Raw genomic sequence first — 18,740 nt, 5'->3', positions numbered from 1 at the left:
TGTTCACCACCTCCACCCTTCCTGCTGGGGGAGGATTTCTGGCTTTGTTTGTGACAGGTGTACGCCTCCCGAGACCAAAGACTATTTGTCCCAAAGGTGTCCCGAGCACACACTTCCCTTGGAGACAGTTCCTCTCTCGAGTCTTGTCGCTATCCGACTGAGCTTTCAAGTAACCGCGGAAACTATGAAGAAACCGCTGTACTCCCCTGCTTTCAATAAAAGATCGTGACCAATGAGACACAGTATTGGTCTCCAGCGTCATTCGTAATTTGACATTGACAAGTGTGGAGGCTAATAAGGAGTGTATCCACGTTAGCGCATAATAGATGATCCCCGGCCCGGCTGTTGTATTTATCCAAAGCAAGAGGCTGGTCTTCCTCTGTTTGGGCGACATGCTGTCTGGGCAGATTGTAACCTGATGCTTCACCCCGCTAGTCGGACTTCCTTCCCTCCCTCCCTATCCCTCCTCCTTTTCCCGCTTCACATCATAGCACACAGCTGGGTCCTACACGCCTGCCTTCTCTTGGTGACCAGATGATTTGGATGTTTCCCATGTGTCTCTTGACACCTCAGCGTGGCATGTTCTCGTACCGCTGCGTCATGGCTCGTTGTCTATGGTTTCCTCTCCCCGTACGCCCGACTACATTCAAGACATACGTCGTTTGATGGCACGCACACACCACACAAGCGCACAAACGCGTGCGTGCACGCACGCACACACACACTGTTGCAAGAGAAAAAAAAAAGCTTCACGATAAAATCCTTTTGGAGCCATTAATATTTCATCGTCATATGTTTATTTATAATTTCCCCACGGTCATTTGACAGCTGGAAGTAGTGCGTGACTAAGAGCTCACTGACCTCATCATTAGCTACATCTGAGCATTGTCTTTGCCAATTTCGCTTTTTGCTAGGATTATGCTCTTTTTTTTTAAATTCTGTTAAGCACGTCTTTTCTTACTGAAGTAGGTTTCATTTTATTCCATAGCACAGGTGTTTTTCCATAACATCTTATACATTGTAAACATGTTTAAAATTTGTCTTAACAGGTCGACTATGCCACGGAACATTAGAAACAAACATTTTACTATTGTTTTCTTTAGCAGAACATACCGGTAGTTTACTGTTATTTTGTCTCAGTGGCCAAGGGAGATTTCCATAAATAAAAAATAAATATTGACCACAGGTGTCAAACTCAAGGCCCGGGGGCCAAATCCGGCCCGACACGTCATTTTATGTATCTCGTGAAATGCTGATTTGACTTGAAGTTTCTGGATGAAATACCAAACTTGCAAGTTGTCTTCGAAAAAAATGTTTTTTTTTGTTCCCAATCTGTCTTTTGAACAGCTTTTACCGTCCTCTGATTTCAATTATGACGTGAGAGCGGCCGTGCCACTGCCCTTCTCGCTCCCAATTTGGCCGAGCTGAGGTGTTGGCATTGCTCTTCCTGTAAACTCAATGATTAAAGCAATAAAACTCAGTTACAGTATTTGGGTTGAGCTATGTTGATTAATCTATTCTAATATAACTTGCGTTGTTTCGGGCTTGTGTTGTAGTTGCTAGGTGACGTTTTGGAGCCATTGTCCATCAAAAGACTAAGCTAATATAGCTAATGGTGGCTCACATGTATTCTTCTTATGGTGATGAGCTGTATCAAGTTTTAGCTCACCGATAGCGCTCTGAATTTTCAAGCAGGGTACATGGGGAAAAAAAGGTGACCTGAGGTAGATTGGCAGGTGGAAAAGTAGATACTTGAGCACCCCAGAACTAGATGGACAATAATGCCCCATTCAACATTTCATATGCATATTGTATATTCCAGCAATGCAACATTGTTATGAATGATTTTAAAAAGAAGCAAAAAGATTGTAAACTAAAACTAAAAGGCAGCTCCTGATGGCCGTCTTTGTTTGCGGTATGACAAGAAAAACAAAAGCTACATTTCATGTGTTCATGTTTGTCCTGACAGGAACACCAGAGCAGTTCAAAAGTCCAAAGGCAGTGCTTTTGTGACCTCCCACTTAACCCGAGACCCCTCCGAAAGCTCACAACACCGTAGAGGCCATACACACTTAAAAGACAGTCATGACCCATATAGAGCTGCTTGACATTCTTTCCCAGCAGGCGGTGCTACTCTTTTCTCACTCATTCATGTTTCCCCTTAAAGAGGAGCCCTCACAATCACATCAGTCCCCTCTCCACTTTTCTGACGCCACACAATGACTTCTCTGTCGGCCGTCTGCTTTTACAATCAAGTTCCGGCGTTTCACATACCAACCACAGATTTCTCTGTGGCTTTGATTGCTGAGGCTTTCACAACAGGTTGTACACATGCTGTGTTAATAATGGCTCAGAAGATTCGACACGTTCTTTGGGATGCACTGGAGCATCAAAACGCGATAGCAGGTCGGGTAAGACTATACCTTTAAAGTCCAGCGAAAGAGTGAGGGGAGCCATCATAGTGATGGACCTCTGACGGCTATACTTGCAAACATGGATTCTTTTCACGTTTGACTATGTTTAGTTTATGTTCACAAGCAAGCTCTATGACATTAAAGCAGAGCCCTGAAGCTAAACCGCTCATGGTGTTAACCACTGGGTGTTTGTGAGTCTGACATGACACTTTTGAGAAGTATGTGTCTTGAACAAATTAACCAACATTGAGGCTCGAACACCAAAACTGACAACTTAGACAAGCACTGTGTGTTATTCGTTTAGCATCAAAAGTAAAACTGTAGCGGCTACTATGAATCTACTTGACCAGCAGCAGTGATTTGAAAAAAATGACACATGTCCATTTGAAATCTTTTTGCTATCGTCTGAAGCGCTGTCCCTCTCCTACTGTGAACTCCATGTCTCAAAAATTTTGTCCATATGGTTCACGGAGCTGTAACTACAGCTCTTGGGATAAATGTGTGTTGACAGCAGTTTGTCACAATTACAGCCAGTTTGTGAAAGTTGATTGGATGAGTAAGGATTGTGGTTTCATTATTGCATCATTCGTCACTGTATGCTGATAAGTCATAGTTCACAACGCATGCCAGGTCCTTAAAACGGGATCCAGTTCTCTGTAGACAGAAATCTGGAGTAAGAGTCATGCAGAAGATGTTCAAGTAAGTTGATAACATCTGCCTTGTGTTGAGCTTTGCTCTTCATCTGTCGGACACATGAAATTAAATTGTTCGGGCCGTACTTTGCTTTTATATTCAGAAAAAGAATGTCGGTGGCCGAATGAATCAATCGATTAAATACAATTGAGGTTGGTTTGATTCAATCCCAACAACTGCAGAGACTCAGTGAATTGACAGCAAAAAAAAGTGAGACATTTTGCATTAAGTAGAGGAAGGAGTGAACTTAAGCCTTATTAAGTCAGAAAAATGGGAGACATAGCAGGGGCCCAGAGAAGGGTACAGACAGTTGCTTCCTGTCCTCATCTAACCTTCCACTTTCTGTAAGCTTGGGACTGGCTCAGCGGTAAACACCTGGAACACTAATGCATCAAGAGTGGGATGTATAACACACACACTTTGTCATGCTGTGTGAGTCATCTCATTGAGCATTTTCATTTCACTTTGACGAAAGGGCTAAATGTATTTCAACGCTAGTACAGGAACAAACATGGTCCTGCACAAGAGTACTAACTATATAAATTATCAATAAATATTTACATAGTCGCTCAGCCAGTGGCAGTTTTATGAACTGAAATAATGCTGTGTGATTAATTATCTACGAACAATTAATTGCTTTATATAGACCACCAATCACATCTGTTTTGTTGGGTCATTAAAAAACTCACGAGAGGCATGATAGATCAAATCTGGCAATTTTGTGTGGTACGCCAGACAATATGCCACAAAGACCCAGCCAATGTCAGCAAAATCATAGGTAGCCATTTTAAAATCAGCACTGAATACTAACTTTGCTAATGCCAATGTTCAAACTGTCAAAAGCTTAAACTTACGGCTGGCAGAGCTTGACCAGGTCTTGGTCCGTAGTACCCGGATGAAGGCCGCGAATATACAGGTTGGTTTTACTTAGCTGTTCTCCACCTCCTCCTCCACTGCTGTTGCTGCTACTGTTGTTGTTGGGACTGGGGGGAGCCATCTGGTGGCTGGAGGACACATAGGCCTGCTGTGAAAAGACAAGAATGTAAGAATTAAACAGGCGCCTCCAAGAAACTTGGAGAGAAAAGAAAAAAAAAAAAACAACAAATATAGGACGTTTGATTAGTGCAATTCAACATAAAACTTGTGAACACGAATCCAAGCAATGCAGTTTAGTCTGCAGGTTTTGTAAAGGTGAAACGACTGGTAAGTGTTGTTTTTACATTCAATCGCAAAATTTAGAAACAAATTGCCTTAGGTATGGGCTCATTTATCAGGTTTAGTTCAGCTTATGGCAAGTTAGAGACATTTGATTCCATTTAAAATTAAATTTAAGACCAGATTCTTAATGTTCAGATTGTCCCTCACTGCTAAGTAACATGAATCTGCTAGATACACATTACTGTTTTTTTGGGGGGGGGGTTTGTTTCCAGTATCGGCATGGTAGAGCAGTAGTTAGCACGTCCACCTCACAGTTCAAGGACCCTAGTTCAAAATACACCTCGCTTTGGCCGTCCTGTGTGGAGTTTGGATGTTCTCCTTGAGCCCGTGTGGGTTCTCATTGGGCACTCTGCTTCTTCCCACACTCCAAAAATATGCATGGCATTTGTATTGGACATACTAAATTGTCCTTAGGTGTAATTGGGTGCATGAATGATTGTTCGTCTCTGTGTGCCCTGCAATTGGCTGGCAACCAGTTGAGGGTGTCCCCCGCCTACTGCCCAAAGCCAGCAGGGAGAGGCACCAGCGAGACTGTGACCCTTGTGAGGATAAGCGGCTCTAGAAAATGGATGGATGGATGTTTTTTCGGTGCCACTGTGGAGACGTTACCACACCTCATTATATTTTTTGAAACTTTGTTCTTTAAGATTTGAGGGCTGCAACAAATAGTGGACAACATCGATCGTGTAAATTAGTCGAAAGATTTTCCCATCGTCGACTCGTGAATTGAATTTATTTTGAATTCATTATACGCATCACTTGGTCATTTTAGTCCGAGCGAGTGTTTTCTTATCTTAGGAAGTTACATAGGAAGTGGTTCAGGGGGGAAGTGTTTTCCCTCCCTTGCCGCATTCCTTTAACACCTCTCCCTGGGAGAAGAATCAGATGTGCTTGGCGGAAGAAGTCGGTAATTATAAAAGATGGCGGAACAGCAACAACAGCATCAGCAGAGCGTTGAAACGGAGTTAAGAGCGAGACTAAAACATTCAAAAGCGTTGGGAGCATTTAACTGAAAATAGGCCAGCTAACTCCAAGACAGATAGGCCATGCAAAGCCGAACTTTGTGATTCCAGACATCGTAACCCTTTACTTGGCACAGCGGCCGCTTTCGGCCGATAGTCTAAACAGGCACGTTGTTATGGACTTTCACTTATATAGCACTTTTCTACCGTAGGTACTCAAAGCGCTTTACACTAACTAGTCATTTACCTACTGATGACGCAGCATCAGGAGCAGCTGGGGGTTCAGTGTCTTGCTCAAGGACACTTAGACATGGCCTACATGGTCGGGTAATCGAACCCGCGGCCTTTCGGCTGGAAGACGACCACTCTACCACCGAGCCATGCCGCCCGCTGTTCTATTTTTAAGTCTTAAACAGACACGAATTTTCAAGATTTTAGAGAAATTTAGGGGTACGTTAAAATTTAAACAATGGCTGTTACGGATGCTTTCGGACGTTTTGCCAGTTTAGACTATTGCCCGAAAGTGGCCGCCGTGCCAAGTAAAGGGTTACAATGTCTGGACAAACAAAAAATAAAAACGATGATTTTCATTTTTTCTCCCTCCAAACACATCACCTACTGTATTTATTTGGGCAGCTGCAGTGCTGTTGCAAGTGAGAACAAGGGAAGGTGCTTTTATGAGGAGATAAAAAGTAAATCTGCGGGAGACAGATGTGCACTCTCTTCAGTGAAAAATGATACCACACAGCGCCCGTGTCAACACTAACCAATAATGCTTTCTGCTGGGAATTTTGGGCCTCTTGGCTGCTTGCTCCATATAGGGGGAAAAGGGGCCTCTTAGGCTCTCTCCATGTTGGATAACAATTCGATCACTTTTGCAACCACAAAAAATATCTTGCGGTGCTTAACAAAACCAGAAACTGCAAGACTGATCACCAACATTTGCTTTGTCTCATTACTAATATAGCTTCAGAAAGAATATAGGAATTCAAGTACACTCTTGTCTGTCTTAGACTTTGTCTCCTTTACAGGGTTTGAGGGGGAAGAAACAGCGGCATTAAAGAGAGCAAAAGCTAGCGCACACACCAGGGATTCATTGCGGTAATATTTGCATGCAACCCACTATAATGGCCCGATCAATCCCTCTTGCTGTTCCCAACAAGACTTGCCACTACAACTGACTTTAATGTCACCATTTATGAACTATGGCTGCCGAATCATCATGACTCACCAATATAACAGGATATTATGCAACAACCAGTGAATCATGGATTGTGGCTTTCCGTAAAAAATAAAAAAAATCACACAAAAGATTGCGCAACCATTTATCCAAATCTATCTTGAGGTGAAGAAGGTTTCATAATCCCTGTCAAGACGCTATGAAACAAAGTCTCTCCAGGAATAGAGCAATTGGCACTTTTATGACTGGGGCAATAAATAGCAACGCAAGGATTCACCACAATTGGCAAACTGACTTATATCAAGTTTATTTAGCCAAACAGTTTTAATGTGAGGAATAGGAATCGATGTCGTTTCCTACTGGTCTCACAGTTGGGTGCAGTGAGGCTCCTGTCTCATTTGCAAGACCAATTGGACAGCGGCAACAATGGCTTCATTTTAGAGATGTGAACGGGTCACTGATTAAATCGGCGGTGTTTGGGGAATGCCCAGCAGGCCGACACAGTCACACCAGCAACATCAACCAATCACGCTAATCAGAGTATCCTGAAAGGCACGGTGCCCCCGTGATGACGACCATCCCTGACGACCTTTATTTAACCAGCTGCAAGGCGAAGAATAACAAAAAAAATGTGATGGCAGTTTTCTTTTATAGTGCCTTTGCAGACAAAAGGTCCCTGTTCAGATAGGAAAATGATGTCTGTTATCTTCCTCTGCCGCAGATTCATAGCAAAGTAACTTAAAATATCTAGTGCGTATTTTTAGGATCCAGCTAAAAAAACCTCGAGATTATTTCCATAAATAAAACCCTTTCTTGTATGCTGGTTCAAAATTCAAACTCATCAAACTATATACAGTTATTCTGATCTTTGTAAGGGAAGAATGTTCAATACGCCGGACAGCTCATAGATCTCATTAAAATAGAGCGCACAAGTGTACCTAATGAAGTGGCCGGTGATTAAAAAAATAAAATAAAATTACCGCAGCACTGGCCAGCTTGTTTTAATGTCCAACATTTTTATTAGTTTCACTTCGCCTCCCAGTGGGGCTTCTCCAGTTGACCCTGGCTCGACCCTCAGAATTTCCTGGATTCCTTGCTGGTGGGGACTTTTCCCGCCTTTGTGTGTCATGGCTTCTTTACCCTGAGGGGACTGCTTGTCTTCTCCTCGGGAAGGAAAGTGACCAGCTGACTGACATACATGCTGATGCGTGGATTTATAGCCTGTCTAAAAAAGGACCTTGGAGATAAAGTTGCGGGAAAATATGCTACCTCCGAGCCTAGACATTTTCCCTCTTTAATTCACAATCCTTTTCTTTGTGCTTTGCGTCTCTGAAAACATTTCATTTGTTCTCACACCCAAAAAAGGAACATCTCACTTAATGATGGCAAGGGCTAATGCAACCTCAATTTTTGTTCATCTACTGTATCTATAAAATGTTTTTACAATCCCAGAATTTGAGCTAGTAAATCCCAGATTTAAATATTTATTTTTGATTGGAAAAACTCAATTTTTCTTATCTTAAGTTCACAGTAGGCTATCCTAATAGACAAATTAAACTTTTTGCCTGATGAAAATCCCAATTAATTCAAAAGACCGCAACAAGGCGATGAAGACAGCAAAGCTAAAGCTTTTATTTTATGATGCTGTTTTTGACTAAATAATTGGCGGCAACCTGTTTGGGGGAAATTGACTCCGTTTGTTATGAGGAGGTATGCAATTTGCCATTTTTATTTCGTAAACTTCAGTATGGCTGAAAAGTAACAAATATACTTGGCAAATTGAATCTGTTGTCGAATAAAAAGCACACATATGTTCGGATTAAATGATTTTTTGTTTTGTTTCAGCGACCATTTGAAACTGGGGTCCTTGGAAAATGTACTTTCTAAAAAGGGGTCCCTGACTCCAAAAGGCTTGAGAACCCCCGCTCTAGGCCTCATTTACTGAAGGTTTGCATGTGCAAAAATAGTTGTAAATGTGATTGCTCATGAATTTTTGTTAACCAGATATTAAAGCTCAGTGTGTCGGTTTTCAGTGACTTTCGTGAAAATTCTGAAGTATTCATTAAAAGGGGCACACACAGATTCCAGTGAAAATGTATTACGCATTAATTGTCGGCTTTGTATGGAAATGAACATTAACTAAAATAATTACCATTTTGTGGGAGCCAAAATTACCAACAGTGCACATCAACAGTGCAAGAGTATGTTTTTTAGTTGGTGCTTACACTGCAAGAGATCAGACAAACTAGTTTTTGTTTTGAACAATGTGTTATAGCCTATTATTATCATCGCACACCTCTCTTAATTACTAGCCCCAGTTCCAGCACAAAGAAGAAAACGAATGCGGCAATATGAAATAAAGCTTTAAAATTAGCTGTGCGTTCCGGGAGGAACGCGTCTTCGATAAAGCTATAAAGTAAGGACGAAGACAGGAAATCCTGTGTCTCCGCGCTCGATCTTATCACACTTCAATTTGCGCGTAGCACTCCACATTCCAACCAGGTGAGAGGGACACCGAACGCACATCAAGACCGGTTCCTAAATCCGTCCCCGCCCCCTCCCTCTGTTATAGGTGATGCAGTGTACGTATCACTTTTCAATCTGTCGGTCTCTTCGGGAACGATGGCACCTTGACTCACAGATGCACAGGCACGTGTTTGCTTTCAAGCCGTTTCGGGTGGCACAGGCGAGGGAGCTTTGAAACATATATACCCACAAAGACATTGGCCCACAGCCCGACTGGAGAGCTAACAGAGTGAGAGGCACATCGAGCGAGCGAGCGAGCGTCTGGCATCATCGCTGCACTACTTTAGACTCGGCTCTCTCTCCGACTGGCCCCCGCCTCTGCCGGCTCACCTTGGTTGGATCATTCAGCGGGCAGACGCATTTGGGACCGGTCCAAAACATCTGACATGTTAGACCGAGAAATAGATACGCATACCTGTACGTGGGCCAGAGGGGACAAAGGTGAAACTTGAGTCGCACCAAATATTCAAAGCGGCCCAGCAGACATCAAAATTTTATACCATATATCTCCTATTGTTAATAACAACAAAATCCTGTCCTTTTAAGCGAGGACGAGGAAATAAGGACATGAATATTGAAATTGATTTCTTTTCAATGTGCGGATGACACAGGTGAGCTATGCTTAATCCCTCTCCACCCATTTTAGGTCATTAAAAGCTGTTGGCAGTCAGTGGCTGTGCTGTGCTCCAGGCTCAAAGGCTTGGTTGTACTAAAAAAGGAGCAAGTTTATGATGTGCCGTATGACCACAACTGCGGCTGATTCAGGCACGCACACTTCAAGGAAAGCAATGCAAAAGAATTTTTGTGCAGCATCATGCAGAACCTGTGAATGGCGGAGAGTCAGAGCGAGTTGCAAAACAGTGTTTGCGTCTAGTGTGAAGCTGACTGTCCCCCTTACGAATCACTTTAGCACCGTGACTATCTCCGTGGGCAGCGCAGTAGCGCAGTGGTTAGCAGCTCTGCCCTGCAGTTGAGAGATTCTGGGTTTATATCACTTGCTTTTTTTTGTGTGTGTGCTTTGTCTGGTCTCTTGATTCCTCACACAATCTTCAAATATGAATGTTAGGATGACATGACTGGATGGGGATTTACTAGTATTGTGTTGCGTATCACAAATACGGCATAAAATTCTTCTTTCTTACAGTATAGCACAATCATTTCTGAATCTTCTCTTAAAATTTGAGACCTGTGCAGTGCGAACAAAGAACCTCAATAAATATGTCAGGTAAATAGCTTTTTGTCTCTCTGTAGGAACAATTACTATTAAATTTAAAGTGTGCAAAACTGATTGTCAGACAGAACCATTTCACAGACTGTGGCACAGATTTGTGTGCTAAATGACAAAAGCTGTGTTGAGAGGGTATCTGATTGACTGGTGCTGAAAACAGTGTTGAACAGCTGTTCAGTCTGCCTTTTTGACTAACTTACTAAACGCCTCACAGACAAAGAGAGGAAGCATTTCTGCTCTGAGTGCACAAACAGCCCCTGTGTGCCCTAGTGAAATTTGATCCAGGGTGGACCAGATAGCTGATAGCACCCCCTCTACATGAATATGCACTCAGCAATACGTCATTGGGTCCATCTGGTCCATCTGATAAGTCCTTGAAAATTATTTTAGATTGGTAAATAATCTGTAAAAATACACCAATATATACGTAGTGCATATTGGCCAATTGTACACAAATTTTTGAAGAAGAAAAAAACTTTGTATGAAATTTAACAAACTGAGGTTCAAGAGGTTCGGGCCCAATGCCAGCAAGATGTATATGTGTACTTTGTATGCATACTGTATGTATTTCCTTAAAAAAAAAAAAAAAAAAAGCCTCAATTCTGCTTCAATATTATTTCTGTTTTGAATACAAATCACCGAATACAATTTCAAAAACAGCATATAGACTTAGGGCATGCTGTCTACTGCAATAATATAAATTCAACTAAAAGTGTTGAAAATATTCGTGAACTGCCACAATGCAAACTACAGCTCAAAATCGAGGGGGGGACTTTAATTTTGGGTAAATTGATGTTTAGGGTAGGAAAGATTAAGATAAAATGTTAAATAGCCAAATGATAAAAAGAGAGGATTCTACAGCAGGGTGTTGACAGTTTTTTTTTTTTTTTTTTTAAATAGACTAGAGCATTAAAAAACATAAAAAATACAAAATTCACGAGGAAAGACAGAGCTCAGAGAAGTTAGCTTAATTAATGAAGAGGTAAAGTCTTTACTTATTATGACTGAGATAGATCACCTCCATAAATCAAATTCTCAAAGCAAATACGTGCAGAGTCATGTTTAAGAGTCGTATGTGTGTGTGAAAGTGACCTGAAGGTTCAGGTAGCCCTGACTTCAGCCCTCGAGGAATAGACCGAGGACAGGAGCACAAGGACTACTGTATGGCACCTTGAGAGGGAACAGCTAACACCTGGTTGACTATTTTTTTTTGTGTTCAGAATAAAAGTTTTTGCAACGTTTTCAATCCACGTAGCTTTTACTTATTTGTCCATTTCTATACTTTGCAATCCCGTATTCTTCCTGATAAGCGTGGACACGGAATGAAATTTTCATACTGATCGTCTCCAACCATTGGTATGATTTATGAGCTTTCAGACATCATCTGCAAGTTTGGTTATGACTGACAAATCCCCTTGAACAGATCTCAAGGACATTTGTGAGACTGCAGATAGACATCACCATAAATCACAGTAACTTCAAGGTTCAGGATGTTTGAAGCAATATTGCTTTTGGTCAACACAGTAACATGAACATTGACAGAATGAATTTGATTTGGTACTTTTGGGATCAAGCTTTTGTAACATAAAGGATTTTTTAACAAAAATGTTTTCGCTAATCTAAAACAGCCAAACTATGAATGCAATATGGCATGATTATACAGCATAAGCACTTGGCTTGCTCTATGACAAGTGGTGGAGGGGAATAAAATGTGGTGTGCATTTAGATGGCCCCTGTCATCCAACGGTATCCTCTTCCCATATAAACATCCTATTCAACATCCTACTCATACCCCTGCATCTCTGTTGATCTTTAATGTGATTTCCATTTTTGGCCTGAAAATACTTGCTTTTTAAATACATAGCATAGATGTAATATATGAATTAAGACTTGAATTTGTAATGGGACCGCTGGACACACCTCACTGGATAAGTGCCCCATGCACGCTACGTACTTGTTTTACTGTATCACACTAGTGCATACCCAGACATGCATCCGCATGTCTTCCACACAGACTACTATTTTAAGTCTTAGGTGGAAATGATGCTATTGTTTAAAAAAAAAAAAAGCTCCACCTTGATACCTATTTGTGAGACCTTTTTGCAAATGTGTATAATAATAAATACATCTTTCAAATCCCAGATCAGAAATTGAAGACATTTAGGTTGGTTCATGGGGTTCAAATGGGGGTATAGGTACCCTTGGGGGTACTTGAAGGAACTCCAGAGGGTCCTTGAGATTTAAAATAAAGCAAGCAAACAATTGTGCAAAAATCCTTTCAAAATAATTATTGAATGAATTAAATGTTGCAGGAAGATATACAGTAGGTTCATTAAACAATTTTAAAAGAAATGTTCAGTCCATTACTCAATTTCATTATTTTAAAAATGTCAATTCTCCCTCCATACTAGAATGACTAGAATACCCAACTTGTCACGTGCCACCTCTCGTTACCTGTCAAGTTAATGATTTCTTTTTGTGAACAGATCTATACTATGATCCCACAAGAGGACACTTTATGTTGAATATTTTTCTCTGGACAAATATTTATTTATTTATAATTATTTCTTTTTGAGAACAGGTCTGACATTTGATGTTGATTATTTTTATGGTCAAATATTTATTCATATATTTAGGTGTTATTTATTGCATTTTTTTTCTCTCTTTTTTTGTGTGGTGTAGTGGTTTAAAGGCCGTGCTAACTGATATTGGTGAATAATAAAGAGTTAACTACTCGGACTGGTATCGATCTAAAAAAGATGGTATAAAACATCCTAATTATTTGTGTGAGTTATAATGGTGTGTTAACAGGCATATATTTTCATAATTACAAAAACTAATTACTATTTTATACTAGCTAGGCCTTCAACGGCAAGTTGTATTATAGTAGAAGTACAAAAAAACATCAGCAGGTAAGTATTCAGTGGTTTTCTTACATTAGTGTCACCAACAAAAAACATTTGAATCGACAAGAATCTTGTGCGAGGATTTTGCTAAATAAGGGCCTATAAATATTTGTATAAGGCAAGTGGAACAACTTAATCTAAACATTGCATACTTCACAAAGTAGTACAAAAAATGTCAAGGTATTTTACTTGTTAAAAGTCCTCATTAAATTAAATTGGGGTGCATTCAAACACATGAAGAGAGCTTGAGTCATTACACACAAAAGAAGTGAGGCTGGAGTAAACTTACTCAATGACTTACAAACTTACAAAGTTAAAAGGCTCCTTTCCATGCGCTAATTTTCTTTTTCAGTCTAGCATATTCAGTTTTATTACTGTATTTAGAATGTAGTTGTGTTATGATGCTATCGAGTGTCTTGTGGCTCATTTTGACAATTAAGTCTCTATAACAGACATTGACATTTTTTTCCGATGAGCTCACGACGAGATGAGAACGAACGTCTGACTGAAAAGAACATAAACAAGCCATTCGATGAGGCCCTGAGCGAGACCCACGATACCTTGAGAGGCGACAGGCCGTCTCCTGTTATTTTTCCTTTCAGGAAGCCCAACATGGAAAATGACCAAATTTAATTTGAGAACATTAATTCTATTTATTCGAAGGAGGAAATGAGGTGCCGAGTCAGGGGAGGAGCCAGCGGCTTTCCACGCAAGAGAAACCAAACACCTCCGAGCTGTCCGGCTCTGTAATCGCCGCCCCCACACAAAGAGCTTTTCTCACCCCTCTCTGTGTTTATTTTGTGTTCAGACATTTATTTTGTGTAATCGTGCGACTCCGATATGGCAGAATGTGAGCAGCGGAGGGAAAACTCTAAGAAGGCGGTGGGAGGGTGAAACATTTACACAGTCGCCTGACCTTTTGATGAACCTTTTCTTGACTAAGTAGGCCAAAGAAGGCTTGGAGATTTTAACAAATGTTCCAATTTTCAATTCTTTCCCTTTTGCAAATCCTTCAGGTTTATCCGACAGTGTGGAGGTTTTTAAAGATAATAGAATATACCGGAAAGATGTTACAAGGGTCTCCGGATTAATCTTTCAATTTTGGGTACATGCTCGGTACGAACCTAGCATGACCGTGTTTAGAGACTTTTCAGACTACATCACATTAGCTTTATTAAACTACCCTTTCTACAACCGACTAGTTTCTATTCTCACGTTGTTTTGTGTATGTTACATAGTCTCTGCTGTTTTATATGCCAGGGGGAGGTCACATAGAGGAAACAAAACATTCATTTAACCTTTTCTATTTTTTGTCACATAACATATTTAGCTGGGGAAAAGGCGGGGGGGGGGGGGGGTGGCCAACGTGGTTGTTTTGACCACAAGAATGGTCATAACAAAAAGGCATCCCTTGAAATTGTTTAAAAAAACAAAACAACATTTTGCACTATAAGTTACATGGTGGCAGACTGGTTAACGCATCTGCCTCACAGTTCAGACGTTCTGGGTTCAATTCTACTTTGCCCCGGTCTTCCTGTGTGGAGTTTGCATGCTCCCCCATGCCCGCGTGGGTATTTTGGTAATCCGCTCTCCTCCCGCATTCAAAAACATGCAGGGTAGATACATTGGACACTCCAAATTGCCCTTAGGCATGATTGTGAGTGTAAATTATTGACTGTCATTGTGTTCCCTGTGATTGGCTGGCGACCAGTCCAGGGTGTCCCCTGCCTACTGTCAGAAGACAGCTGAGATAGGCACTAGCAGGCCTAGTGAGAATAAGCGTGGATAGATAATACATAGTAAATAATGGATGGATGGATTTATGCAATTTGCAGAACCTGGAACCACTTTAGTGTTTCCGCATGGACATTCAAAGCTGCACAAACTGTCTTCCAGCAACAGGATGTAAATGGAGTGTGTGGTCACTTTAGACTAAAAACGGAGAAAAATATGGTTTTATATATTCCTGCAAAGATGAGCTTTTAACTTTGAATTGGTGTTTTTAAGTGACTTAGCACGATCCAAGTGCCTTCCATGGAACTGTCGTGATAGCACAATCCGTGTTGAAGCCTCTCCATCTTAGAACGGCTTGTTACCTGTGTAGTCTCATTGCAGCGCAGTAGATATTGTGAGGTTATAGTGGAATGATTGTTGTGGGAAACAAAAAAGAAATAGGAAGCATGCAACGCTTAAGTCGAGGCTGGATCTTTTATTGTATTGTAACAAATTAGATTAGGTATGTTGTTGGTGGTTACACATCATGCTGTGTTTTTGCTGAGCAATGCTATTTTCCAATGTGATTGAATGCATCACTCAACTCACGGGAGTGAAGCGCCACAGCAGTGGGGTTAACAGCCAACGTTAGAGAGGGCTTAGTTTGTGTGTACTGTTCTGTTTTGGCGCCAGCTACAGCCCACAGTGGCTATATTTGTGATTTGTAATAAAAAGGGAGACAAACAACTCACATCTGATGTCATTTCCTTGAGAGACGTTACAGTATTTATTTTTTTAATGAATCTTCGCCTCCAAACGGAGCAGACTAAATGGCCGCAACAAGGACTTGACCTGCACACCAGCAGACAATGTCAAAAAAAAATAATAATAATATTCAAATATCAAGTGAGAATAGTGTTATAATACATCAAGCTTGACAAGCTTAAGTGTTATTTGTAGATGCTTACAACTGTCAAATATTGTCAAAAAATTTAACAGGGCAGTACATGTGATGGAGATGACTAGAATATTCAATAGAATAATTGTAGGATAATCAATTATAAAAAAAATCATTTTGTGACGGGGGATTGTTCTACATCAATCGTATTCCAAGTGAGAGACAGTCTGAAATATTAATATTTGAACATTAGCGTATATAATAGCACAACACTACTTGAAAAACTGCGAGATGCGGCTTCTTCACGGGCACAAATACTACACTGTACACATGCTGAACATGAGGATGACCAAGTGATTTTCAGCCTTTCTTACACAGAGATTACACAATACTATCTTCAAAATAAGTCCGCATAACAGCGCACTTTGATTGTTTACACAGACCCTTATCTATGCTGACGAATTACGGCCCTTTTCAAACGGTGTTTACTATGAAAGCACATGCGTCAAGAGCATCTGTGTTATGAAAAATGCTGTTTTGAATAGGCTGTCCAAATCCGATGTCGGTGACTCATTGATTAACAATGAACTGAAAGTCAAGCTTGCTTACGCAAATGCAGCATCGCTTTCTGCTGACGGCTCCAATGTTAGTTTAAATGCCAGGGAAATGACTTCGTATTGATATATTATTATGGAGCGGCAATGCCCCACTTTTTTTTTTTTTTGCCCATATGTAACCGATTTTACAGCACATCTGATTATTATTAAATCAGCTCTGGCCCACTTTCTTACTGTATATATACTCTTGGAGATGTAATGTTTTGGGACGTAACCGCAGTCTGATTGGCCATGTCACATTCATCAGACTGCTACACCAATAAGGAGTTACAATAGTCAGTACAGTATAGGACAATACAGTACAGTATAAAAGTCTTAAAAATAAGTCTTCCTTGACATCCTAGAATATGGAATAGAAAGTGTCGAGTAGATAACACGACATAACTGTATTTAGTCATTTTTTATTTTATTGTTTAGTATTAATGAACGGCGGTGCCTTTGCGATCTCTTAATTGTATGACCACATTTGTGTCAAACACTAATTTTCCAAACTGCAGCAATAAAAACATTGTAAGGAATTAAAGTGTGTAAGATTTCAAAGTGTGATGCTTGGTGTGCCCTTTAGCCACAAGGGAGCAGTATATTGCATGCACAGCACATGTATATACACAAAGAAGATGGGCGCGATTGCTCTTAGTAAACTGCAACAATATTTGTAAATGAGTGTTAAAATATGAGTTGCTGAAAGAGTTTTATATGTTAGAAATCCATCTCCTGTTTGTGTGGTTGAGTTTGGTTTTCATATATTACAGCAAGATTGTGTTGCGATCTGCATTGAACTGTTTAATTAGTTGAGCTCAATCTGCCTCCACTCTGCTGTCATATAATCAGCGTTCTCCAACAGATGCATTTACCACGATTTCAAAGGTGACGTCAGCGCAGACGTCTTCGGAGCATGCGGATCACTTGATGTACAGCATTAAAAGCTAATGTGAAACAACCACACAAAATGTACAGTATTAGCAAGAATCCTATTTGAGTCATCATCCCTGAAGTTCAACGCAAAGTTTGTCCACAACAGTTACAATACAGATTTCCTGTGTACAGTACTCTCAATCAAGTTCATACATGGATAAACGAGATTACAAGCGGAAACTGTTTGGAGTTAATTATTGGCATTGTTCAATGGCTTCTACTACAAAGCAGCTATTTTTAAATAAGTCACAATGGACGTCTGATTATAATCAACTTTGATCATTTATGGAGGGATGCTTAACAAGCTCACGAGGCTCACAATGACACATTTGCTCTCCGATATTTTTTTTTTTTCTCGTGTGTCAGGCGTATAAAGTAGACAATTGAAACCTAATGCTCAGGCAGACGTAAATGTTGACATGGGAGTAGCCAGGCGTTGGTCTCTATCACAGGAAGACAAAATGTCACCGTGCATTGTATTAGTCTCTTGAAAGTTCCCCAAATCAAAATGTGAGCATAGGGGTTAACCGTTCGGGTACATGTCTTTTTTTTGCCCCATGAAAATCGTCAATGGGAGACAGGATGCAAAGCAGCCTTTGCCTCGGCTATCCGAAATGAGGGGAAACGATACAAAGACTCCACGGGAATCAATCAAACGTAAAGAGCTTTCAATTAGGTTTCAACATTTACTGAGTGCTGTTGAATATTTTAAGCAATGGGCGTCTTCACACCGGTTTGAAAATGTCTCAATGTAAACAGTATCCCCAGGATTCACAATTCTAGGAATAACGCGGTCACCGTGGGATTTTCTTTTCCGAGGGGTGGGGCATATTCCACTTGAACGGGGGAAACACATGAAAACCAAACTTTGCCAACTTAGTCGGTTTCTAACATTCGATGAAAGAAGGCGAAAAGAGGAGCATTCGTTAGCTCAAACTCGCGCTTGTGCTCCTACTTTCACGCACGGCGTCCGCGCACAAGTTGCTCTGCGCTGGGGACTTTTCCCCCCTACAAGAGTCCGTAAAAATCCGCGTCCACATCCCGCCCGTGTTGCTCCGCGCGCGAGCCGCACACGTTCTACATACGCACGCAAGTCAAGCCAGTGACGGCCGCCACAAAAGGCGATCTACCGATTCGGACCCGAGCGGGTCCGATCGTGCGTCCGAAGTGTAAAAGTTCATTTCAAGTGGCCTCTCAAGGACACTGCAGCCTACTGTCACCAGCCTCTCCGTGGCGACGCGCGCGGGTGGACGTGTTGCCCCGCGAGGTGAAGTCGAGTCAAAATGGAGGAGAAAGCGAGAAGGACTTTTACCTTTTTGCTGTTTCTGCTGTTAAAGCCGCTGTACGGGTTGATTCCTGCCCTTGGCGGAACGGAGAGCAGCATTTTTGTCGGCGCTATGTCCGGAGCGGCGAGCACTGCCCAGGCTGCCAGCTGACGTCAGCAGCTGGGGAAGTGAGTGCCTGGAGTCC

General features: G+C 41.2%; 1 protein-coding gene across 2 annotated transcripts in view; it reads right to left on the bottom strand.

Moving 5' to 3' along the window:
• The window catches only part of rbms2a (RNA binding motif, single stranded interacting protein 2a), a 30,675-nt gene extending 11,935 nt beyond the window's left edge, over positions 1 to 18,740 (bottom strand). Inside the window, exons 1-2 of one of the 2 annotated variants that reach the window (XM_088423728.1) lie at positions 18,583 to 18,740; positions 3,962 to 4,131 (exon numbers count right to left, since the gene is read on the bottom strand). In XM_088423728.1, coding sequence (XP_088279854.1) covers positions 3,962 to 4,131; positions 18,583 to 18,654 — 242 coding nt within the window. In that variant the 5' untranslated portion in view covers positions 18,655 to 18,740. The remainder of the gene's footprint in view (positions 1 to 3,961; positions 4,132 to 18,582) is intronic. The other variant, XM_088423729.1, reaches the window with a different exon arrangement.

Source organism: Hippichthys cyanospilos, chromosome 9 (genome assembly GCF_059441005.1).
Source record: "Hippichthys cyanospilos isolate Australia breed blue-spotted pipefish chromosome 9, RoL_Hcya_1.0, whole genome shotgun sequence".
In the NCBI taxonomy this organism is placed as follows: Eukaryota; Metazoa; Chordata; class Actinopteri; order Syngnathiformes; family Syngnathidae; genus Hippichthys; species Hippichthys cyanospilos.
The sequence above is the reverse complement of the archived record's forward strand: the minus strand, read 5'-3'. Positions and strand labels throughout refer to the sequence as shown.